At 44.7% G+C, this 25241-nt stretch overlaps 1 protein-coding gene across 1 annotated transcript in view; it reads left to right on the top strand.

The window, feature by feature from the left end:
• The first annotated feature begins 629 nt into the window (after positions 1–629).
• Positions 630–25241, top strand: part of LOC120025508 (whirlin-like) — a 178603-nt gene continuing 153991 nt past the window's right edge. The window contains exons 1-2 of the mRNA XM_038970076.1: positions 630–986; positions 1149–1367. Of these exons, the coding sequence (XP_038826004.1) occupies positions 630–986; positions 1149–1367 (576 nt within the window). The remainder of the gene's footprint in view (positions 987–1148; positions 1368–25241) is intronic.

The following is a 25241-nucleotide window of genomic DNA, read 5'->3' as shown; positions in this document are numbered from 1 at the left end:
CTCCGGTAAAGGAACCAAGCAAAAGACCAACTTCTATCTAGAACGTCTTGGGTATTATTTTCCGAATCTTGTGTTCATATAGTAAGTAGTACGTTTATCACTTGATATTAATTTGTAGTAGACCTATTATTTTGGCGCTCGAGCTTCTTGTGCCTGTTGACGATGTGATATATGTGGATACCTGAGAAGCAGCTCGCGAGCTACCTGACCTTAATGCACGAAAACAAGACCAAGGCTATGAAATGTTTCTTCTATGTGCATTTGTCTATTTCATGTGCCTTTTTGACGGTTGATTAGCCAAACGGAGTACTGAAGTTCATATCTTAGGCTATTATTAAACTGAAAATCGGATGAAAATGTTATATAATTTGTGTTTGAAATTATAACATTGAACTTGAGTTGTTTCAGTTATTGCTCGAGGATGCGTTCAAAGACTGTTGTAATTCAGCCGGTTGTGTAAGACAGCCCTCAGCCTCAGACCTAGCCAATATGTATATTAGTGGAGTGGACGTCCTGCACAAAACGCTATGCCACGCTCCGTTTTAAAGGAGCCCAGTCCAGCGCTCTCGGCCTAATGACTAATGTCCCCCTGCTCCAGTGTGGCTCTGTGACCCAGTCACACGTCTAGGATGAGCACGGATCTAGAGCGCATGTCGCTCAACTCCTCCTCGGCCAACTCTGTGGCCTCGAGTGCCCGCACGCTGTCAGCCAACGTCAAGAAGCTGCACAACGCCCTCAACCTGCTGCTTAACGACTTGGAGCGGGAGCAGTTCATTCACTGCCTCAACGTGTACCACTCCAAGCGTAATGTCTACGACCTGGTTCAAACCCTCAAAGTCATTCTCAATGCGCCCAGCAAACGCCAACTTCTGCCCATGCTACGGCTGGTCATTCCCCGCTCCGACCAGCTTTTGTTTGACCAGTACACCTCGGAGGGCCTTTACTTGAAATCTGATTTACTTGCCAGGAATGGGAGCGCCGAAGCGGTGGGCGAAGGTTCCAGTGCGAGTCCAACTCCTCCCGGGCATTTCTCGCCAACTCCCCCCGGATCTCAGGTTGCGCTGCGCGGCTCTCCGGATAGTTTCAGCACCTGCAGTGATGGGACAGTTCTCCTCGTGCCGCTGCTTGGGAGAAGCTTCCTGCACGAGCCTCCAGGAGAGGTCCGACAGGTGACCCTGAAACGGCACAAGAGCAACGAGGGCTTGGGTTTCAGTATCCGCGGCGGCTCAGAGCACGGGGTCGGAATCTATGTGTCTCTGGTGGAGCCAGGATCCCTGGCCGAGAAAGAGGGACTGAGGATTGGGGATCAGATTATGAAAGTCAACAGCACAGTGTTCGATAAAGTCACTCACGCTGAAGCGGTGAAGGTAAGTGTGTGTGTGTGTGTGTGTGTGTGTGTGTGTGTGTGTGTGTGTGTGTGTGTGTGTGTGTGTGTGTGTGTGTGTGTGTGTGTGTGTGTGTCTGTGTGTGTGTGTCTGTGTCACGTTTCAGCCAAGCAATGTATGGCACGTAAGATAGCACAGTATAGAGTTAATACACAGGCCTACAAGAGGTAACTGCCCTCGCCAGTCGCCAGGGTCACTAGCCTACATGTAGAGAAATATAATGCGCCCATGGGCAAGCCAAGGCCATGCAACCAACGCATGGATCCGGGGCCAGTGGCTTCAAATGTGCCAATGGCAGAATGATGTTCGTCGTTTACACTGGCCTGCGCCTTTGACCCCAAATCCCCATCTCCCTGGTGTAATCAGGCCCCCTGTCCGTGGTTAATCATGTATTTGGCCACGGTGGCTGAAATTGACCCCTGGAGCAAACAGGCGATGATTTATAACTTTCGTTATCGAGAGGAATTGGTTCATGTAGGCCCTGTAGCGGTTGACTTGTAGTCACAGGCTGGTTATTGTGCCGCCTGGTGTAGCACCGGAACCTTGTAATTGAAAACTGTCAACTAGGCTGTCCATGGTCGACTCATGTCTCCCATAATCAGTAGTATTTTTTTTGTGTCAATTGAAATCGTACCGAAAAGGTTGTTGGTAAACAAATGTCTTTGAATCTTTGCCTCAACCGGCTATATAGTTGACTTATTAACTAATAAGATAAGAGCATATTTATGTAATAATTTATCCATTAGATAGGTCTGATAAAACAAGAGTACCGTGTTGATGAGGTATTGAGCGCTGTCCATGGTGTTGAGTAGTATGGATCGCATCTACCGCGACTAGTGGTGCTAGTTGTGCTGTCCATGGTGCTGAATCGTAAGCCCTCTATGGTAACTCTCTCTCGGTCTCTCTCTCTGTCTCGGTCTCCAATTCAAATGGCGTTATTGGCATGGGAAACATATGTTTACATTGCCAAAGCAAGTGAAATAGATAATAAACAAAACTGAAATAAACAATCAAAAATAAACGGTAAACATTACACAAACAAAAGTTGTAAAGGAATAGAGACATTTTAAATGTTATATTATGGCCATGTACAGTGTTTTTAATGATATGCAAATGGTTAAAGTACAAAAGTGAAAATAAATAAACATAAATATGGGTTGTATTTACAATGGTGTTTGTTCTTCACTGGTTGCCATTTTCTTGTGGGTGGCAACAGGTCACACATCTTGCTGCTGTGTTGACACACTGTGGTATTTCACCCAATATATATGGGAGTTTAACAAAATTGGATTTGTTTTTAATTTTCTTTGTGGGTCTGTGTAATCTGAGGCAAATATATGTCTCTAATATGGTCATACATTTGGCAGGAGGTTAGGAAGTGCAACTCAGTTTCCACCTCATTTTGTGGGCAGTGTGCACATTGCCTGTCTTCTCTTGAGAGCCAGGTCTGCCTACGGCGGCCTCTTTCTCCCTCTCGCTCTCTCTCTCCCTCTCCTCTCTTTGACAGACAGACAGACAGACAGACAGACAGACAGACAGACAGACAGAGAGACAGAGAGACAGAGAGACAGAGAGAGAGAGAGAGAGAGAGAGAGAGAGAGAGACAGAGAGAATACTTTCAAGCAGAACTTCATAGATTTACAGCAGCACTGCTCGTTTACAATATGTTTACTCCCACTGTACATCCTACCTCTACCAGCTCTCCCCTGCTCCACTTTGTTAGAAACTTCCCCTGAAGCTCTTTAGCTGACCAGTCTGTCTCCTAAGAGCCTGTCTTGGCTGTGCTTCCTGGATCCTGTGCCAGGGTGTGCCCCACAGTCAGCGCTTAGAGCTTTTTTAGGATAATCTTTTCCATGGCATGCTTGGCAGCGAGGACCAGCACCGTGACGGGAACAGGGTCATAAATCCTGCCCTCCTGGGGCCATTTCCAATCGGTTGCAGCAGGAGAGATGCAGAGGGAGACGTCTGTCTACCTACCGCTTAATCAGATTGATCTGAGTCTCTGAGTCTGTGAAACAGAGGAGGCAGGAGATTAAATTACCATCCCTTTGGTTTTGCTAGTCTCTCTCTCTCTCTCTCTCTCTCTCTCTCTTTCTCTCTCTCTCTCTCTCTCTCTCTCTCTCGGTGCCAACACAGCTTGTGATGGGCAGCTGGTCCCTGCTAGGCTGACAGCTCCTTGAGGATTACAATATGGAGAGAATTGAGTGCAGGCTCTCTGGGTTGGGCTGAGGTGGTGTGGTGCCCATCAGAGGAATGGCCAGAAGGAGAGAGATTGGGAAGAGGCCTAGGCAGAGGGTCCCAAGGCAGCTCACTCTTTTGCTGTTTAGGAATGAACAGATAGCTATCTGACTCGGTAAATTGAGTTCATACCAGTCACGGAGCATAATATGCTATTGGGATCTTGCAGCTGAAAAACAAACTCCACTAGGACTTGTGCTGCTGTCTGAGCTGCCTGTGTGTGGATGGCTGGGGGAAGCACTCCTGTATTTCTCTTCCATCTTCTTTCTGTGTCCAGAGGTTCAAATAGCAAAATGTTGACTATGTATTTCTTATGAGACATTTAGAGTGCTTCTGTTGACTATTCCTTATAGCTCAGGCTACACTATAGGGTCATACTTTTTCTCCACTTCCTGCCTGAATGACGTGCCCAAAGTAAACTGCCTGTTGCTTAGGCCCTGAAGCCAGGATATTCATATAATTGGTACCATTGGAAAGAAAACACTTTGAAGTTTGTAGAAATGTTCAAATAATGTAGGATAATATAACACAATAGATATGGTAGGAGAAAATCCAAAGAAAGACCAACCAGAATTTTTTGGAGAGAGAGAGATCATCCTCTTAGAAAGGCAAGAGAAAGGTCATATTGAAAATTAGCTCCCTGGATTAGCCCCCGGGAATTCCTATGGCTTCCACAGGGTGTCAGCAGTCTATGTTCAAGGTTTCAGGCTTGTAACTTCAAAAACGAATAAGAAATACCAGTTTTACGCACCTGCTAAAATCGGTTTCCTATTGAACATACTTCTTTCCGAAATAAATATTATTGTTTGATTACATTTAGGGTATCTGAGGAGTAAATAGAAATGGATTTCGACTTGTTGAAACAAAGTTAAGGGGTAGATTTTCGGATTCCTTTCTCTGTAAGTTGAACAAGTGGATTACTCAAATCGATGGCGCCAACTAAACAGACTTTTTGGGGATATAAAGAAGGATTTTATCTAACAAAACAACACAACATGTTATAGCTGGGACCCTTTGGATGACAAATCAGAGGAAGATTCTCAAAAAGTAAGTGAATATTTTATCATTATATGTGAATGTATGAAACCTGTGCCGGTGGAAAAATATTTTGATGTGGGGCGCCGTCGTCAAACAATCGCATGGCATTTTTCGCTGTAATAGCTCCTGTAAATCGTATAGTGCAGTTAGGTTAACAGGATTTTAAGCTTTCCGATATAAGACACTTATATGTACCTAAAAGTTTAAAATCCATAATATTTATGATTATTTATTTGAATTGCGCGCCCTCCAGTTTCACGCGGGACTCCTATCCCTGATTAACAGAGCTCAGTGCTGTTTATGTTTACACTTCTGCTAAATGTATTCTCTACAAGGGAGAGGGGAGTTTTAGACGGGTAACTTAAACATTTTAAGGACTTTAAAAGGTGGACCTTTGCTACAAATTGCAGTCTCTTGGGCAACAGATAATGATTTACCAAAATAAACTTTGGCTGTAGCTCAACAACCCCTATGTTTTCTGCCCGAAAGAGTTGTGGTCCGGGCCAGGGTTGTTTGGCTCACCATTTGTTGTTTAAATAGGGCCAACCCACATTTGTAATGACAAGGGGGTCTGATTTGTGTCGTCCTCTCCACACAGATGGCTCAGGAAGAAAACAGAGGCCTGTACTATGTGCCGAGGCCAGGTGGGGTCTGCTGTGTTCTCTTGATTCCATTCCCTTTTTTAATTATGAAGTGAATTATTTATCAAATGCTTTAATTACGCAAGCGGAGACTAATTCCTCTTGCCCCAGTATGACTGTGCTCCGGTGTGATTAATATTGAAATGTTTACCGGCGTAGATGACGAACAAGGAGAGTAGAATGAAGATTTCATCCCAAATGGTACCCTATTGCCTATGTACTGCACTACTTCTGACCATGGCTCTATTGGGAATATGGTGGCATTTGGGACGCAGACACAGTCACATCCGTCTCACTGACCACAATGTATGCCTTGACAGCCAGGGGAGAAGATGAGGCTATCCTTCACACAATCTTTAAGCCATCATCTTTCCACTCTTTCTCATGTTTTCATTGGCGCTCATACTCAAACTCATCTGTCTATATTTCATTATCATAAACAGAAAACACAGTGTCTCTTTCTGGCACTGGCAATGTCTCTGTTGAGATGTGATATGTTTTCCCCCTTTTATGCTGCTGCGTTATACTTAGTATACATTCTCCCTGGGCATATATCGGTCACGCACGCACACTCACCCACACACACACAAAAAGAACACTGTCAGACTGAGCTTTCTCTCTGTCAACTTTCTTCACTCCCTTTCTGTCTCAAAGCACTGTTTGTGTTCACCCCCAGTCTCTCCTGGGGTCTTCCACACCCGCCCTGCTAAAGTGACTCCATTGTGTCTGGGAAATTGTTTTCCAATGGACTGCAGGGATGGTTTGGTTCACGACCAACGCGTCCCTAATCCATCACCTGTTCTCACTTGTTCTCTGCTGGCAGTGTCGCTCAACTAGCCAATAATATCCTATATTCACTGCCCAGAGCTGTGGTTAGATATGTGCAGAAATATCACTCATTCTATTAGTATCCGGGTCGGTTCACTTATACAGTACTGACATTGATTTCAATGGAGACTGTATTAGGAGCACGATTAAAGTGACAGTTAAGTTGTCTGGGTGGTACATGGTTTAGTTGACACCATGAGAATTTAGGGCTAAACTCAGACAAAGGAAACGCGGGTCTGGGACTTGCAGCTTTATTACTTCGTCAGCATCCCAAATGGCACCCTATTTCCTATTTAGTGCACTACATTTGACCAAGGCCCATTTTTGTTCAGTGGCTTTTGGCAGGTATTTGTTTGATATAGGATTGGGATTTACACAGGCGTGCTGACACAGGTTGTGTACACGCACTCACGCACGCACGTGCACGTGCACACACACACACACACACACACACACACACACACACACACACACACACACACACACACACACACACACACACACACACACACACACACACACACACACACACACCTGTGCCTTAGTTATCCTGCAGAGGAAAGGAAGACCACCTTGGCTGGTGTGTTGATAATCCGTTTTTTCTCTCTGAGGATGAGAGAGGAAGAAAGAGGAGCGCATCAGGGGCTTTTCAGGAGTATCACACTGAAACATGATGAGAGGAAATCCTTTTGGTTTGAGAAGTTCAAACAAACATACACTATCTCCCTCTTTCTCTCTCTCCCTCTCATTCTCTCACACACACAGTCACTGCTGCTGCTCACAGCCTGATGTGTGCCGCCAGCTAACAATTTTCTCTCCAGAGTAGGAAGAGAGGGAGAGAGATAGAAAGAGGGGGGGATTTGATAGAGTTGCAGAATGGTATAGGAATGGAAGAATGTCAAGGGATATGACTTCCTGGAAAGTTCTCTGATGTTTCACTGTGGTATACTCATGTTCAGGACCAGAAGTGTTCCTAACCACATGACATGAACAGAAAAAGCCCCCGGGCCCTAGTTACAGGACCCAGGTCTATATTTTCGGCTGGCGTTAATGCAGTGCTAGTGTCGAATGCACACTCTTTGGCAAATTCGACTTGTAAAAGCCAGCGCTCTGTTATTTTCCAACTCTGGGTGTGTCCTTAAAACACGAGTGCTAATGTGCCAATTTCAAGCAGCGCTACTGGTGATATTTAAGACTCACAGAAAGCTGGTTATAGCGGTAATGCAATTGGTTATGGCATCGAGTTTGCCAGTGGAGGCGCATAGTAGCCTAATCAGTAGCCTAACCAATATTTTATTAAAATATCACGAGCAGCAGTTTTTTCTTTACATTGGACATTATTTTTGTCCATGCAGCTTCTCTGAAACGTTTGGACTCATTAAGCCTATGTGCGATGCCCATTGAATGAAAGGTGTCAGTGACTGTAGGAAGTCCATTTAGGATCATCAAGTTATTACAATATATTGCTTATTATTTTTCCTTTATTCCACGTCAGGAAGTTGGAGAATTTAGAATTTTTCAAACACTTGCAAAAATAAATTTCCTGCAATCTCGAGCCATTATGCTTAATTCTATTCTATGTAAAAAAGTGTTTATTTTTCTGCATACCTCTTGAGGTGCCTGTATCCATCTTTTTTTAAGGAAACTAAATATGCTTCTCTGCATCTCTGCTAAAATCGATGTAAAAGATGGAAATTAATGTCTTATTCAGTACATTAGTAATTGTTGCTTTTCTAAAGTCTACCAACATTGCCAGCAGGCCAGCTAAGGTAGTGAGATAGTTATCAATAAGTGCATCGAGGACGTCGTCCCCACAGTGACTGTACGTACATACCCAACAAGTAACATTCGCTGAGCTAAAGGGTAGAGCTGCCACTTTCAAGGAGCGGGCCTCTAACCCCGGAAGCTTATAAGAAATCCCACTATGCCCTCCGACGAACCATCAAACAGGCAACGCGTCAATACAGGACTAAGATCTAATCATACTATACCGGCTCTGACGCTTGTAGGATGTGGCAGGGCTTGCAACCTATTACAGACTACAAAGGGAAGCACAGCAGAGAGCTGCCCAGTGAAACAATCCTACCAGACAAGTTAAATAACTTCTATGCTCGCTTCGAGACAAGTAACACTGAAACATGCATGAGAGCATCAGCTGTTTCGGATGACTGTGTGATCACGCTCTCCGCAGCCGATGTGAGTAAGACCTATGAGCAGGTCAACATTCACAAGGCCGCAGGGCCAGACGGATTACCAGGACGTGTACAGCGAGCATGCGCGGACCAACTGTCAAGTGTCTTCACTGACATTTTCAACCTCTCCCTGTCTGAGTCTGTAATACCAACATATTTCAAGCAGACCACCATAGTCCCTGTGCCCAAGAACACTAAGGTAACCTGCCTAAATGACTACCGACCTGTAGCACTCATGTCTGTAGCCATGAAGTGCTTTGAAAGGCTCGCTCTCATCAACAACATTCTCCCATTCTCCCATAAACCCTAGACCCACTCCAATTTGCAAACCGCACCAACAGATCCACAAATGATGCAATTTCTATTGCACTCCACACTGCCCTTTCCCACCTGGACAAAAGGAACACTTATGTTCAACTGCATGCATTGTCGAGTCTGGTACGACATAGTGTGCTAATTGGTCTAGTCAATTCTACTAATCCAGTCATCAAACTGTGTCATGGGGTCAATAGATAATGATTGGTCCTATAGCTACAACAAGGATCTATCTACAGAGCATGATAGTATGAACACTTTCTCTTTGTATACATCCCAAGTGGCACCCTATTCCCTATATAGTGCACTACTTTTGACCAGGGCCCATAGGTCAGTGCTCTACAGATGTAGGATCTTAATTTGATCACCCTGTTGTTTCAGGAAATGTCCTGCACAGCAGGAAATGCAAACTTGTATTTAAGGTTTAAAAAACGCTTCTAAAGTTATTAATTTCCACTTTCAAATTTTAGACTTGATTTGCCCCTAACTAAAAATGGATCAACCCCTACAAAAATGTCAATTTATTATAATCCACACAATAATTTACATTTCCTGTTGCTGCAGGGTTATTTTCTTGCTGTCAAATTAAGATCCTACATCTGTATGTAGGGAATATGGTGCTGGGACACAACTTATATCTAGGAGATCCAGATATCTTCATTATCTCCAAGTTCCCCTGGGAGGAGCTCTGTCTCTCTCTGGGTCATCTGATACACGTCAGCCTCGAGCCTCCTCTCTCCCACATCACATGACCCTGGACACTCAGTCTGACAACACACACACACACACACACACACACACACACACACACACACACACACACACACACACACACACACACACACACACACACACACACACACACACATATTTGAGAAGGCAAGGAGACAGAGTGAACGTGTGCCCCTCTTGTCCTGTGCAGACGAGCTCTGTGTACCACTGCTAGTTGTTTGCATCTGCATTGATAATGAGTGATCTGGGAAAGTATCAATTTAAAGCAAATGGGAGAGCCTGGGTGCCCAGTCCCCTCTCCTTGGAGGTCTGATTGGCTGTGTCCTCTGCTCAGGGTTACCTAAGTCTGAATTATTGAACAAGAGCTTACCCTTACCTCATTATCTGTGTCTATAAAAGAGGGAAAGAGAAAGAGAGCGATAGAGAGAGTACAAACCATTAAGCTTTGGGGGTCATTGAATGAATTTGTCCTCTATGATTTGTATTTTTCATATTGCTCCTGGAACAGTGTCAGCTCTTAACCACACAACACTCCCAGCCAGAACCTCAGCTCTATACTGTATTAGAGACTGCCAATAGCTGCTGGCTTGCTCTAGTATTGATAATTGATCCAGTGGGTTTGTCTCTGTGTACTCTGGGTGTGTATTCCCCACACAGCATTTAATAGCATCTGTTGTCATTTGTGCTACATTTCCCTTCCGGTTTTGAGTCTGTGTCGTTGTTGTCACACACTCTAATCAATGCTCTGGCACGGGACAAGCGCTACAGGGCCAATCCATAATGTGCAAACCAGTCTGGTGTGGGGTCACAGAAATTCCAGTGGGAACACTTCTGGAATACCTAGGAATTTTGGGAAAGTTACTGTACTTTTGCAACCTTTGTCTAGCTGCACATAGCTTACCATGGCCATAGACCTTCACACCAGGGTTGAGGTCAATTCAAATGGAAGAAAAAAGATTTGAAATAAGTAGCTTCCACTTCTCAGTTTATTGAGAAGTCAATGAAGATAGTTTCCATTTGATTAGTTATTGGAATTTTAGTTTACTTCCCGGAATTGACTAACTTCAATTCAAATTGACCCCCACCCTGCTTCACACACATATCGGTGACCCGAACTCTGCATGGCCACTGGAGAGTCAGATCGGATCTGGACTGTGGGCATGCGTTTACATCTGGGCGTGCAATGCCGTGCATGTTTGCATGTATGTGGGGAATCTGTGTTAGATCATGACAGTCACACAACTGACCCAGGTGTCATTCAGAGTACCGGGTCACAGCCACAGCATAGCCATAAAAGCCAGATATATGGTCCCTCTGTTGGCTTCCGAACTGGCACCCTAGTCCATATAATGCACTACTTTTGACAAGAACCTTATGCTCCATTACATAAGGAATAGGGTGACATTTTGGACACAATGATACAGTATATACTGCGCGTTGGGAAAGTATTCATACCCCTTCCATTTTCCCACAGGTGTAGACCTTACCGTGAAATGCTTACTTAGAAGCCCTTAATCAACAATACAGTATTAAGAAAATAGAGTAAAAAAAAGATTTACTAAATAAACTAAAGTAAAAAAATGTAAATAAACACAATAAAATAACAATGAGGCTATATACAGGGGGTACCGGTACCGAGTCAATGTGCGGGGGTAGAGGTTAGTCGAAGACATTTTGTACATGTAGGGGTAAAGTGACTATGCATAGATAATAAACAGTGAGTAGCAGCAATGCAAAAACAAAGGAGGGAGGGGGGGCAATGCAAATTGTCCGTGTGGCCATTTGATTAGTTGTTCAGCAGTCTTATGACTTGGGGTAGAAGCTGTTAAGGAGCCATTTGCACCTAGACTTGGCGCTCCAGTACCACATGCCGTGCAGTAGCAGAGAGAACCGTCTATGACAAGGGTGACTGGAGTCTTTGACAACCTTTTGGGCCTTCCTCTGACACGCCTAGTATATAGGTCCTGAATGGCAGGAAGCTTGGCCCCAGTGATGTACTGGGCTGTACGCACTATCCTCTGTAGCGCCTTACGGTCAGATGCCAAGCAGTTGCAAAACCAGGCGGTGATGCAACCGGTCAGGATGCCCCTGATGGTGCAGCTGTAGAACCTTTTGACGATCTGGGGACCCATGCCAAATCTTTTCAGTGTCCTGAGGGGAAAAGGTGTTGTCCTGCCCTCTTCACGACTTTCTTGATGTGTTTGGACCATGATAGTTTGTTGGTGATGTGGACACCAAGGAACTTGAAACTCTCGACCCACTCCACTACAGCACCGTCGATGTTAATGGGGTCATTTTCGGCCCTCCTTTTCCTGTAGTCCACAATCATCTCCTTTGTCTTGATCACGTTGAGGGAGAGGTTGTTGTACTGGCACCACACTGCCAGGTCCTGAGCTCCTCCCTGTAGACTATCTCATCATTGTCGGTGATCAGGCCTACCACTGTTGTGTCGTCAGCAAACTTAATGATGGTGCTGGAGTCATGCTTGGCCACGCAGTCGTGGGTGAACAGGGAGTACAGGAGGGAACTAAGCACGCAAGATCCAGTTGCAGAGAGAGGTGTTTAGTCCCAGGGTCCTTAGCTTAGTGATGAGCTTTGTGGGCACTATGGTGTTGAACGCTGAGCTATAGTCAATGAATAGCATTCTCACGTAGGTGTTCCTTTTGTCCAGGTGGGAAAGGGCAGTGTGGAGTGCGATTGAGATTGCGTCATCTCTGGATCTGTTGGGGCGGTATGCGAATTGGAGTGGGTCTAGGGTTTCCGGGATGATGGTGTTGATGTGAGCCATGACCAGCCTTTCAATGCACTTTATGGCTACCGATGTAATTGCTACGGGGCGGTAGTCATTTAGGCAGCTTACCTTCGCTTCCTTGGGCACAGTGACTATGATGGTCTGCTTGAAACATGTAGGTATTACAGACTCGGTCAGGGAGAGGTTGAAAATGTCAGTGAAGACACTTGCCAGTTGGTCCGCGCATGCTCTGAGTACACATCATAGTAATCCGTCCTGTGGCCTTTTGAATGTTGACCTGTTTAATGGTCTTTCTCACATTGGCTACAGAGAGCGTGATCACACAATCGTCTCGAACAGCAGTTACTCTCATGCATGCTTCAGTGTTGCTTGCCTCGAAGCGAGCATAAAAGGCATTTAGCCCATCTGGTAGGCTCGCGTCACTGGGCAGCCTGCGGCTGGGTTTCCCTTTGCATCCTGTTTCTATTGCATCCCGCTTCCATTAATCATTCTTGAGATGTTTCTACAATTTGATTGGTGTCCACCTGTGGTAAATTCATTTGATTGGACATGATTTGGAAAGGCACACACCTGTCTATATAAGGTCCCACAGATGACAATGCATGTCAGAGAAAAAACCAAGCCATGAGGTCGAAGGAATTTTCCATAGAGCCCCGAGACCGGATTGTTTTGAGGCCAAGATCTGGGCAAGGGTACCAATACATTTCTGCAGCATTGAAGGCCCCAAGAACACAGTGGCCTACATCATTCTTAAAAGAAAGAAGTTTGGAACCACCAAGACCTTTCCTAGAGCTGGCCACCCGGCCAAATTGAGGAATCGGGGGAGGGCCAGGGAAGTGACGAAGAACCCAATGGTCACTCTGACAGAGCTCTAGAGTTCCTCTGTGGAGATGGGAGAACCTTTCAGAAGGACAACCAATTCTGCAGCACTCCACCAATCTTTATGTTAGAGTGGCCAGACGGAAGCGACTCCTCAGTAAAAGGCACATGACAGTCCCCATGGCGTCATTATGTCTTCTACCTACGTTATATAGGTAGAGGACGTAATGACATCGGTTTTGCACATCGGCTTTGACATCGGTTTTGCACATCGGCATTAAACTAGACATCGGGCCGATGCCAATGTTGGCATTTTAAGCTAATATCGGCCAATTCCGATATGCTCACCGATATATCGTGCATCCCTAATCAAAATGTGGAAAAAGTCAAGGGGTCTGAATACTTTCCGTATGCACTGAAACGTTGTTGGCTTCTTATGTTTCATTGTCCTCCAAATGCACTTATCTATTTTGCTGTAAGGGAAATGTTTATGTTTGTGCTATTCTTATGACAAATTTCTGTGTTCTGTTCATGTGCGGTTCTAATAACCAAATTCTGTGTCCATGCAAGTGGCTGACTGTACAAATCCCACCTATCAGTAGCTGCAATTTGGCAGTATGGAGAGATCGTGTTTTGAGAACAAATTACCGTGTTTTGTGAACAAACGAAAGATATCTCAGTTTCAAGGTCTCAGCTTAGAGAGGAGAAACCTTGTGAGGTGTTGGTCTGTCACACGTTATGAAACAGTATTGGTCGTCACATGAATAGAACAAACTGGTAATGATGAATTAATTATGCTAAATCATGCAAATATAACTTGTCTGAGTATAGCCATATATAAGACAACTGGTGGGTCTCCCCAGGGAGAGCTCCTGATTGACATGTGTGCTATGGTGCATTGAGTTGGTTGGACCCTCTCCAGCGCGCTGCCAAATAAATAATGATTCATTTAAGATTGACTATGAGTGTCCCTGTGTAAGAATTTCCACGACAATGCCATTCTGGTAACCTGAAGTAATGGTCGCCTATTGGGGCCAATACTGGGCACATTATTTTCCTCCTTCTGTTTTGAATTCCTAATTTTATTACATCAGGGAAGCACATTTACAGTTACGGTTTTCCTATCACCAATTCTTGTCCAATGAAAAAGCAATTTCCTTTTAAAATTAGAACATACAGTAATGCCCGGTATTACAAAAAAGCACTGGAGAGCGATGGGAAACTGAAGGATGATCGGGACGCCATAGACACTGATTAAAATCTCCTTCTCCTAATAGGTTCTGAAGTGGACTGGATCCAATATTACTAACATGCCCCCTATCTGTTACTATCAGCCAATCAGACACTAGAGGACCGAGTCAGAGAGATTGGTACACAAGAGTAGGGCTGCATCCTAAATAGCACCACATTCCCTATATAGTGAACTACTTTTGACCAGAGCCCTGGTCGAGCTCTGATCAAACATAGTGTACTATATAGGGAATAGGGTGCCGTTTAGGATATCTCCTAGGAGAAATATGGGGAGAGTAATTCACCAGAGATACAGGACAGGTCAGCATAGGGCATAGTGTTTCATTATGAGTTGTAGCAGAGCTAGATGGGTGGATTAGAATAGTTTGAGGTGATATGAGGAGCCATGTTCTTAGACTTAACCAGCAGCCAACCCCACCACCATGCTGGATAATTGAATCTGTTTCAAGACAGATTATTTTTCATTGCGATTGTTTCCTGAATCTGCATGTACTTGATTATGAAACAGATGGTTCCACAGAGACCGGTGAACACAGAGATTGGGAGGGACAGTTAGATGAGTGATTGAGCTGGCTTTATCCCACTGCTATTCCTATTATTATCTATTCCTCACTGCTGCTGCATCAAAGCAGATCATCTGTAACATTATTTCTTTATGAAAGACTCTCGATCAATCACAGACATGACGACTACGCTCTTAGAAAAAAATCTAGAACCTAAAAGGTTTCTTTGGCTGTCCCCATAGGAGAATCCTTTGAAGAATCCTTTTTGGGTTCCATGTAGAACCCTTTTGGGTTCCATGTTGAACCCTCTGTGGAAAGGGTTCTACATGGAACCCAACATGGTTCTACCTGGACCCAAAAGGGCTCTACCTGGAACCGAAAAGAGTTATCCTATGGGGACAGTGGAAGAACCCTTTTGGAACCCTATTTTCTAAGAGTGTATGTGCCCTCTAGATTCTAATAGTTTCTGGGTGTGATCCAATGGAGGGTAGGTGGGGTGAGAATATAGTCACTCTTCGTGTGTGTGCCGGCGTGTGGGCGTGTGGTGACTATACTGTAGGCCTGAGGGGCTTAGTGACTGGAGGATGTAGAGGTGTTTTGTTTCTTGCACAGCTGTGTTCTAACTTAGCAGAGGTAGAAAAAATACCCAATTGTCATACTTGAGTAAAAGTAAATATACCTTAATAGAAAATGAAAAGTAAAAGTGAAAGTCACCCAGTAAAGTACTAATTGAGTAAAAGTCTAATAGTATTTGGTTTTAAATATACTTATGTATCAAAAGTAAATGCAATTGCTAAAATATACTTAGGTATCAAAATTAAAGTATAAATAATATCTTAATCCTTTTGTTTTTGTTATTTACGGATTGCCAGGGGCACACTCCAACACTCAGACATAATTGACAAATGACGCATGTGTGTTTAGTGAATCTGCCAGATCAGAGGCAGTAGGGATGACCAGGGATGCTATCTTGACAAGTGTGTGAATTGGACCATTTTCCTGTCCTGCTAAGCATTCAAATTCTAACCAGTACTTTTTGGTGTCAGGGAAAATGTATGGAGTAAAAAGTACATTATTTTAATTAGGAATGTAGTGAAGTAATCTCCCGGGTGGCGCAGTGGTCTAGGGCACTGCATCGCAGCGCGAGCTGCGCCACCAGAGATTCTGGGTTCGCACACAGGCTCTGTCGCAGCCGGCCGCGACCGGGAGGTCCGTGGGGCGACGCACAATTGGCCTAGCGTCATCCGGGTTAGGGAGGGTTTGGCCGGTAGGGATATCCCTGTCTCATCGCGCACTAGCGACTCCTGTGGCAGGCCGGGCGCAGTGCACGCTGACCAGGTCACTAGGTGTAGGGTGTTTCCTCCGACACATTGGTGTGGCTGGCTTCCGGGTTGGAGGCGCGCTGTGTTAAGAAGCAGTGCGGCTTGGTTGGGTTGTGTTTCGGAGGACGCATGGCTTTCGACCTTCGTCTCTCCCGAGCCCGTACGGGAGTTGTAGCGATGAGACAAGATAGTAATTACTAGCAATTGGATACCACAAAAATTGGGGAGAAAAAAAAAAGGAATGTAGTGAAGTAAAAGTAAAAGTCTAAAATATAGATAGTAAAGTACAGATACCCCAAAAAGTTTTTTTACTTAAGTACTTTACATCACTGTAACTTAGGTAATGCCTGTGTGAATGTGTGCACATAGGTCTGTGTGGGTGTGTTTGTGTGTGTATGGGTGTTTTGCTTAGTCAGCAGTGTATGACATGTTCTGAAGTTCAGTGTGGACAGGCAGGTTCAGGACAGGTTGAGCATTGGGGAGACAAAGCGCTCCCTAGAGGCCCCACGTCACAAAAGGGGAGTTGCCAGCACTTTCAGAGAAACCAGATATAAAGTATGTAGACAAGAACAGGGAGCTATATATTTTTAAATAAGATAATCTTTGAGAACTAACAATCACCTAAATAAAAACTAAAGTTCCAAAAATGTCATGGGGCTCCAAATTATTTTGTTATAATGTTTGAGTCACTCAGATAGCATGAAAACACAGCATAAGCCATGTGAAGATGTGGCTAATATCAAGATATTAGCTTTAAAACAGCAAAATGTTGTCTCTGTGGCCAAGAGTAGGTCCTCTAAAATGGGTTGTCAGAGATGGTGCCGATGGCCACGCCCACTACCACACCCCCGCCCCCCAGACACTAACTTTGTGCCCGCTGCTGAAAAAAGTCCTAGGGGAAAAACTGGACCCTATAGCACAGACCTGACATAGACTGCATCTTAACGGCACACTATTCTCTATATAGTGCACTAGGGATCTGGTCAAAAGTAGTGCACTATAAAGGGAATAGGGTACATTTTGGGCCAGAGTTCACATACAACCCACACCCCCAATGTGGGGCTAGAAGGAATCTGTCTTCTCTCAATCTAGTCATTATTCTTTTTGGAGCAGAAAAATTATCTCTCTAATCTCTACCACTTAGTTTGAGTAACTTCCGTCTGAACTGCCCACTGTGGAGACTCCAGCTGTGAGTGAGGCTGAACCTCCGTGGCAGTTTTTTCACTTTCTGTCTGCGCCCCAAATGACACCCTAGCCACACTTGGGCTCTGGTCAAAACTAGTGAACTATATAGGGAATAGGGTGTCATTTGGGGCGCATTCTTTCTGTCTCTAAGGGGGAGTGGAGGCGTGGAGGAAGTAATTGCTCCCATAGGGCTCTATGATAAGTGCTCAGTTTGCCTCATTCCATTCATTGGCTTCTCCCATGATGCAATTAAACCCATCACCGCCCCCCACCCCCTTAACCATAGCCCGCCACACACACACACACACACACACACACACACACACACACACACACACACACACACACACACACACACACACACACACACACACACACACACACACACACTTCCCCAGAATCACAGTACTTGTTATTTAATGATAGAAGCCGTGGATCAATATAGACATAAGGCTGCTCACCTCTCTGTGTCAGTCTTCCTCTCAGCTCAGAACCACTCTGTAGAAGGTAAGAGAAACGCTTGTGAACTGTTGTTTCAACTCAAGGTGAAATAGGGACTCTCCATTGAGTGGCACTTTGACCAAATGCCAAATAGAGGAGTTGGATCTATCCCAAATGTTCCTCCATTCCCTATGTGTGTGTGCCCATAGGGCTCTGGTGAAAAGTAGTGCACTGTATAGGGAATAGGGTGCCATTTGGGATGCATCCTATGACATTTCTCTAAGTTGTAAAAGGCTGAAAAACATATCTCAGTATTTCTCAGTTATGCCTACTATACCTCAGGCATATTATTTCATCCAAATGCTTTTCTCTAACTTGGTCCGATGTACGCAGCTAACCTTTAGAATGTTCTGGAGAGGTTGTTATCTGTCATAGAGTTTGCTTCCATTGAGAAGGATCCTGGGGGACCGCAGACAGCTGGAGAGCAGGGGAGGAGGCGGTCGGCGTGTGTGTGTGTGTGTATGTGCTTGTGTGGGCGGTCGTACCGGCTTCTGGGGTCCTGTAAATGATGCCTCAGGGAGAAAGATGGAATGACGAACACGACACATAGCAGATACATTAGTCTGGGAGGCTGTATGGCATTTTGCATTTTTACCTCGACAGATGTTGATCTCTCCATCTGACTTCTGTAACACTGTTGCCTGGATGGCCCTGAACACAATATGTTTTTCTTATAGAGAAGATATGAGGGAAAATTAGAATTAGAATTTCAGTTTACTTCCTGATATGACTGAATTACTGTATCCCCAAACCTGGCACGACACAGACAGACAAATAAACACACTCACATAAGCATACACACGCTCCTAATCACTTGTAAGAGGGGATAGACACGTGACTCACAGACACACCTCTCACATGTAAACCTTACAAGGCCGACAACACGCTAAGGAGGAAGTGATAGATGAGATGCAAAGGGAGAAAGGGGGTGTGGAGAAAGGGAGGGAGCATACACACACTCGATGGGAGGAGAGGAGGATGATTCAGAAGGAGGGTTGCAGGCGGTGTGACAGAGTGCTGACAAGAGTGGGATGAATGATGAGAGCAGATTGATGGAAAGGGGTAAGGTAGGTAATGGGAGAGGGGTGTTGGAGTTGGCCAGGAGATTAGTGGTGACAGTTAATTTAGGGAGCCACTCCTGAATCTATTTCTCACAGACAAGTGACCTCCCTCCCTCTCTCCATTCCTCTCCCCCTCCCTCTGAGATCCCAGCCACTGGTTTGGCCCTGAGCCTACTTAACCACACACCAACATTGCCTAATCTTAGAAGAATTAAAATGTTAATTTGGAAAGCATCTGTCAAAATGTCAGTTGGCAATTTCAGTGACTATATTTATCTAGTATAGTCTAGCTTCTCTGCACAGCTCACACATACAGTGGCAAGAACAAGTATGTGAACCCTTTGGAATTATCTGGATTTCTGCATAAATTGGAACCCTTGGATTTAATAACTGGTTGACCCTCCTTTGGCAGCAATTACCTCAACCAAATGTTTTCTGTAGTTGCGTATCAGACCTGCACAACGTTCAGGAGGAAGTTTGGAACATTCCTCTTTACAAACTGTTTCAGTTCAGCAATATTCTTGGGATGTCTGGTGTGAACTGCTCTCGAGGTCATGCCACAGCATCTCAATTGGGTTGAGGTCAGGACTCTGACGGGGCCACTCCAGAAAGCGTATTTTATTCTGTTAAAGCCATCCTGTTGTTGATTTACTTCTGTGTTTTGGGTCGTTCTCTTGTTGCATCACCAAACTTCTGTTGAGATTAAATTGGCGGACAGATAGCCTTACATTCTTCTGCAAATAAACTTGGGAATTCATTTTTCCGTTGATGATAGCAAGCTGTCCAGGCCCTGAGGCAGCAAAGCAGCTCCAAACCATGACGCTTCCTCCACCATACTTTACAGTTGGGATGAGGTTTTGATGTTGGTGTGCTGTGCTGTGCCTTTTTTCTCCACACTTAGTGTTGTGTGTTCCTTCCAAACAACTCAACTTTAGTTTAATCTGTACACACAATATTTTGCCAGTAGCGCTGTGGAACATCCAGGTGCTCTTTTGCGATCTTCAGACATGCAGCAATGTTTTTTTTGGACAGCAGTGGCTTCTTCCGTAGTGTCCTCCCATGAACACCATTCTTGTTTAGTGTTTTATGTATCGTAGACTCGTCAACAGAGATGTTACCATATTCCAGAGACTTCTGCAAGTATTTAGCTGACACTCTAGGATTCTTCTTAACCTCATTGAGAATTCTGCGCTGTGCTCTTGCAGTCATCTTTGCAGGATGGCCACTCCTAGGGAGAGCAGCAACAGTGCTGAACTTTCTCCATTTATAGACTATTTGTCTTACCGTGGACTGATGAACTTCAAGGCTTTTAGAGATACTTTTGTAACCCTTTCCAGCTTTATGCAAGTCAACAATTCTTAATCTTAGGTCTTCTGAGATCTCTTATGTTGGAGGCATGGTTCACATCAGGCAATGCTTCATGTGAATAACAAACTCACATTTTGCGAGTGTTTATTACAGGGCACATCAGCTCTAACCAACATCTCCAATCTCATCTCATTGATTGGACTCCAGGTTAGCTGACGCCTGACTCCAATTAGCTTTTGGAGATGTCATTAGCCTAGGGGTTCACATACTATTTCCAACCTACACTGTGAATGTCTAAATGATGTACTCAATATAGACAAGAGAAATACCATAATTTGTCTGTTATTAGTTTAAGCACACTGTGTTTGTCTTTTGTTGTGACTTAGATGAAGGTCAGATCAAATTTTATGACCAATTTATGCAGAAATCCAGCTAATTCCAAAGGGTTCACATACTTTTTCTTGCCACTGTATAGACTAGAGAAACTGTCTTTGAGTGACAGCACATCTCCATGTAAACCAAGCTGTCACAATACTGTTTATTTGTAGGCAGTGGCACTGAGAAAATCAACTCCTAAGTGGACTCTGTAAGTGGACATACAACATAGGCGGGAGTGTCTCTCTGGTTGCTAGGACAACGGAGCTTGCCATGACAAAAGCTGTGCCCCAGTGCATGCTGGGAGGGCTTGGCTGGCCGTGTGGCATGTCTTGGCGTCGGGTTAATAGGCACTCAGAGCAGCGTAGCGGAAACACTGAAGGACCTGTGGAACAATCAGACACACACACACACACACACACACACACACACACACACACACACACACACACACACACACACACACACACACACACACACACACACACACACACTCACATAGTGGGGGAGGAGATGGAGAAGAGGAGGGAGGATTTTAAAATGACATCCCACGCAATCTGTAATATTTTCTCTTCCCCCTGGCTGGCTTTGATGAAACGGCCGAGGATTTTGGAGTTAATGAAAGGGAATTAGGAGTTACTCGGATCAGCCTGTTAATTTGTACCTTCATCTCTTCCACCTTTCTACCTCTCCATCTCTCTCTTTATCCGGCTCCACAACTCCCTTACGTACATTTTAGTCATTTAGCAGATGCTCTTAACCAGAGCGACTTACAGTTAGTGCATTCATCTTAAGATAACTAGGTGGGAGAACCACATATCTCAGTCATAGTAAGTACATTTTTCCTCAATAAAGTAGCTATCAGCAGTCAGAGCTAGTAAGTGTGTGGGGGGGGGGGGGGGGGGGTCAAGTGTGAGTGTTAGTGCTGTGGGAATATTTAAGATACTCTTTAAAGAGGTAGGGTTTCAGATGTTTTCGTAAGATGGGCAGGGACTCTGTTTTCCTAGCTTCAGGACAGAGAAGAGCTTGGACTGGGCTGAGTGGGAGCTGCCCTCCTGTAGGGCTGGACGTGCCAAGAGACTAGAGTGCTCGGGTTGGGGCGTAGAGCCCTCTCTTCTTTCTCTCTATTTTTCTTGAGCTTTTTCTGGCTCCACAACTCCACAGCCAGGTTCTATTAGTGTATGAAAAGATACGTTCAGCTTTAATTCATGATGCTAGCTCAATGGTAAGTCTGAGACTAGTTATAAAAGCCCAGAGGTGTTGTGCAGGTCAGGTCGGGGCAGGGCAGGGCAGGGCAGGGCTGCATTAAAGAGTCATGTGATGTAGACTAGATACACAGACACTTCACCGCCTCCACAATATTCTCAGGCTAATCAGCTTAACCCTTTGTTAGGAGGCACGCATAGTGTTCATTTGTTCAGTGCCACAGTGTTCAGTGTACAGAAGTCCACTATTAGGTTTAAAGAATCAGTTGTTCAAGTGAACTGACAGATTTTAGTCAATACTGATGGCTTTTGAGGGCAATGCTGTTTGTTGTCATTTGATTTAGTTGATGTGATGTAAAAGTAGATTGAGCTGATTGAGTTACAATATGCTGTTGGAGTTTACGGGGAGGGGGCCACGGTGTAAGTTGCCACAAGATTTAAGCAGAGGGAGGTGGTGAAGGGAATGAGGCTTTTCCTCTCAGGCCCTGTTCGAATACTTCAGAAATCCTTCCTTCCTTGAATTGGTTGGATTGGTGAAAGTATCAGGGTGGTAACCATGCTTACACCTATCCAATCATGTATAAATAAAATAAAATACACATTTTGCAGAGGTGCAGAGAAATGCTTATGTTTCTAGCACCAACAGTGCAGTAATACCCAACCTAACAATACAAATATAAAAATGTTTTATTAGGAAATATCAGAATGAGCGATGTCAGAGTCCAGAATATATATATATATGTGTGTGTATATGATAATGTATATAGACAGTATGGACAGTATATGAATAGAAAAGGTGTGTACAGCAGTAGCAATATAGGACAAGCCTTGACTAGAATACAGTATATACATATGATATGGGTAAATCAGTATGTAAACATTATTAAAATGACATGTGTTCAATGACTATGTACATAGGGCAGCAGCCTCTAAGGTCCAGGGTAGAGTACCGGGTGGTAGCCGTCTAATAACAGTGTTTAAGTTCAGGGCAGGGTGGTGACTATTTAACAGTCTGATGACCTGGAGATGGAAGTCTCTCGGTCCCAGCTTTGGTGCACCTGTACTGTCTCTGCCTTCTAGGTGGTAGCGGGGTGAACAGGCCGTGGCATTGGGTTGCTGAGGTCCTTGATGATCTTTACCTTCCTGTGACACTGAGTGCTGTAGATGTCCTGGAGGGCAGGCAGTGTGCCTCCGATGATGCGTTGGGCTGACCGCACCACCCTCTGGAGAGCACCGCCGGTTGCGGACAGTGCAATTGCCGTACCAGGGGTGGTGATACAGCCCAACAGGATGCTCTCAATGGTGCATCTGTAGAAGTTTGTGAGGGTCAGTTGCTAGATGCACAAAGGGTCAGATGCGCAATTAAAGGGAAATTACACCCTAATATATATTTTTTTCTTCCAGACCTAAAAAAATGGTCTTCTGATGAGTTTTAAGCACTGACATGGACTCAGAACATCCAATGAATGTTTTTCTCAATCAACAATTGAAATGTTGAGAGTAAAAAATAACAATCTAAAACCAGAAATACTACATCTAAGAAAACAGAATCAGGAAACATTTTGGGGGAAAAAATCTCCGATTTTATCGGGCCCCCATTAGAGTTGTTTATGAACCATTATTTTAGCAGGTATATTGACAGAAAACATAATGCATTACTTTCTCTTGTACACCAAGGACCTGGGGAAGAGTTGCAGGGGAGAGGAGAAGAATGTGCCTATTTGAATGATAGAAAAAAATGAGTAGGTCACGTTTCATTTTTTAAAGGTGGTTCTCATGCTAGAAAAGGTTGGAGACCCCTGCTGTAGACTGTCTCGTCGTTGTTGTTGTTGGTAATCAGGCCTACAAATGTTGTGTCGTCTGCAAACTTGATGACTGAGTTGGAGACGTGCGTGGCCACGCAGTCACTGGTGAACAGGGAGTACAGGAGGGGGCACACACCCTTGTGGGCCCCCATGTTAAGGATCAGCATAGCGGTGGTGTTGTTGCCTACCTTCGCCACCTAGGGTCAGCCCATCAGGAAGTCTAGGACCCAGTTGCACAGAGCGGGGTTCAGACCCAGGGCCCCGAGCTTAGTGATGAGCTTGGAGGGTACTATGGTGTTGAAGGCTGAGCTGTAGTCAATGAACAACATTCCTACATAGGTATTCCTCTTGTCCAGATGGGATAGGGCTGTGTGCAGTGATGGCGATTACATAATCCGTGGACCAGTTCCTTTTTTTATTTAACCTTTATTTAACTAGGCAAGTCAGTTAAGAACAAATTCTTATTTTACAATGAAATCCTACCCCGGCCAAACCTTCCCCTAATCCGGACAACGCTGTTCCAATTGTGCGCCGCCCTATGGGACTCACGATCACAGCCGGTTGTGATACAGCCCGGGATCGAACCAGGGTCTGTAGTGATGCCTCTAGCACTGAGATGGAGTGACTTAGACCGCTGCGCCACTCGGAAATCCCGGGGCAGTTTGCAAATTGTTGTGGGTCTAGGGTGTCGGGAAAGGTGGAGGTGATATGATCCTTAACTAGCCTCTCAAAGCTATAAATCATATATAGATCTGTGCTTACTGTACCTCAAGGAAAGGATGCATTTCCATAGTATTCGAACAGGGCCTAAGTCTTTGGTCCTCTTTAATACTCTACTTGCTTTCATTGTGGGACAAGGTGAGAAGAGAACCTGGTCTGACGTCAGTAGTGGTGTTCTCTCTCTGCTTTCACCCTCTTCCTCTCCCTATAAATATCCACTTCTGTCGTCTACTGTACATGGCACACACACACCCACGCGCGCTCACACAAACAAACATGTACACACACCATGTAGGAGATTGCAAATTTCAACCCACGCCACTTCAGTGTGCCTGCATGATGAGAGCCGTGTGCTGCTGTTGGAGGACATTGGCCCTTGAAACCCATGCTTCATTCTAGCTGTTGTCAGAGTGGTCTATTTTCTCACTGGCTCTGCACTGTGGACCAGCGTTGACTAATTCTCTATAGGACAGAGTGGGAGACAACCAGAGAAATAGAACAACCATAGGACAGAGTGGGAGACAACCAGAGAAATAGAACAAACGTAGGATAAAGTGGGAGACAACCAGAGAAATAGAACAAACGTAGGATAAAGTGGGAGACAACCAGAGAAATAGAACAAACGTAGGATAAAGTGGGAGACAACCAGAGAAATAGAACAACCGTAGGATAAAGTGGGAGACAACCAGAGAAATAGAACAAACGTAGGATAAAGTGGGAGACAACCAGAGAAATAGAACAAACGTAGGATAAAGTGGGAGACAACCAGAGAAATAGAACAAACGTAGGATAAAGTGGGAGACAACCAGAGAAATAGAACAAACGTAGGATAAAGTGGGAGACAACCAGAGAAATAGAACAACCGTAGGATAAAGTGGGAGACAACCAGAGAAATAGAACAACCGTAGGATAAAGTGGGAGACAACCAGAGAAATAGAACAACCGTAGGATAAAGTGGGAGACAACCAGAGAAATAGAACAAACGTAGGATAAAGTGGGAGACAACCAGAGAAATAGAACAAACGTAGGATAAAGTGGGAGACAACCAGAGAAATAGAACAACCG

This window comes from Salvelinus namaycush, chromosome 31 (genome assembly GCF_016432855.1).
Source record: "Salvelinus namaycush isolate Seneca chromosome 31, SaNama_1.0, whole genome shotgun sequence".
Taxonomy (NCBI): domain Eukaryota; kingdom Metazoa; phylum Chordata; class Actinopteri; order Salmoniformes; family Salmonidae; genus Salvelinus; species Salvelinus namaycush.
This window is presented reverse-complemented; position numbering and strand designations above follow the sequence as displayed.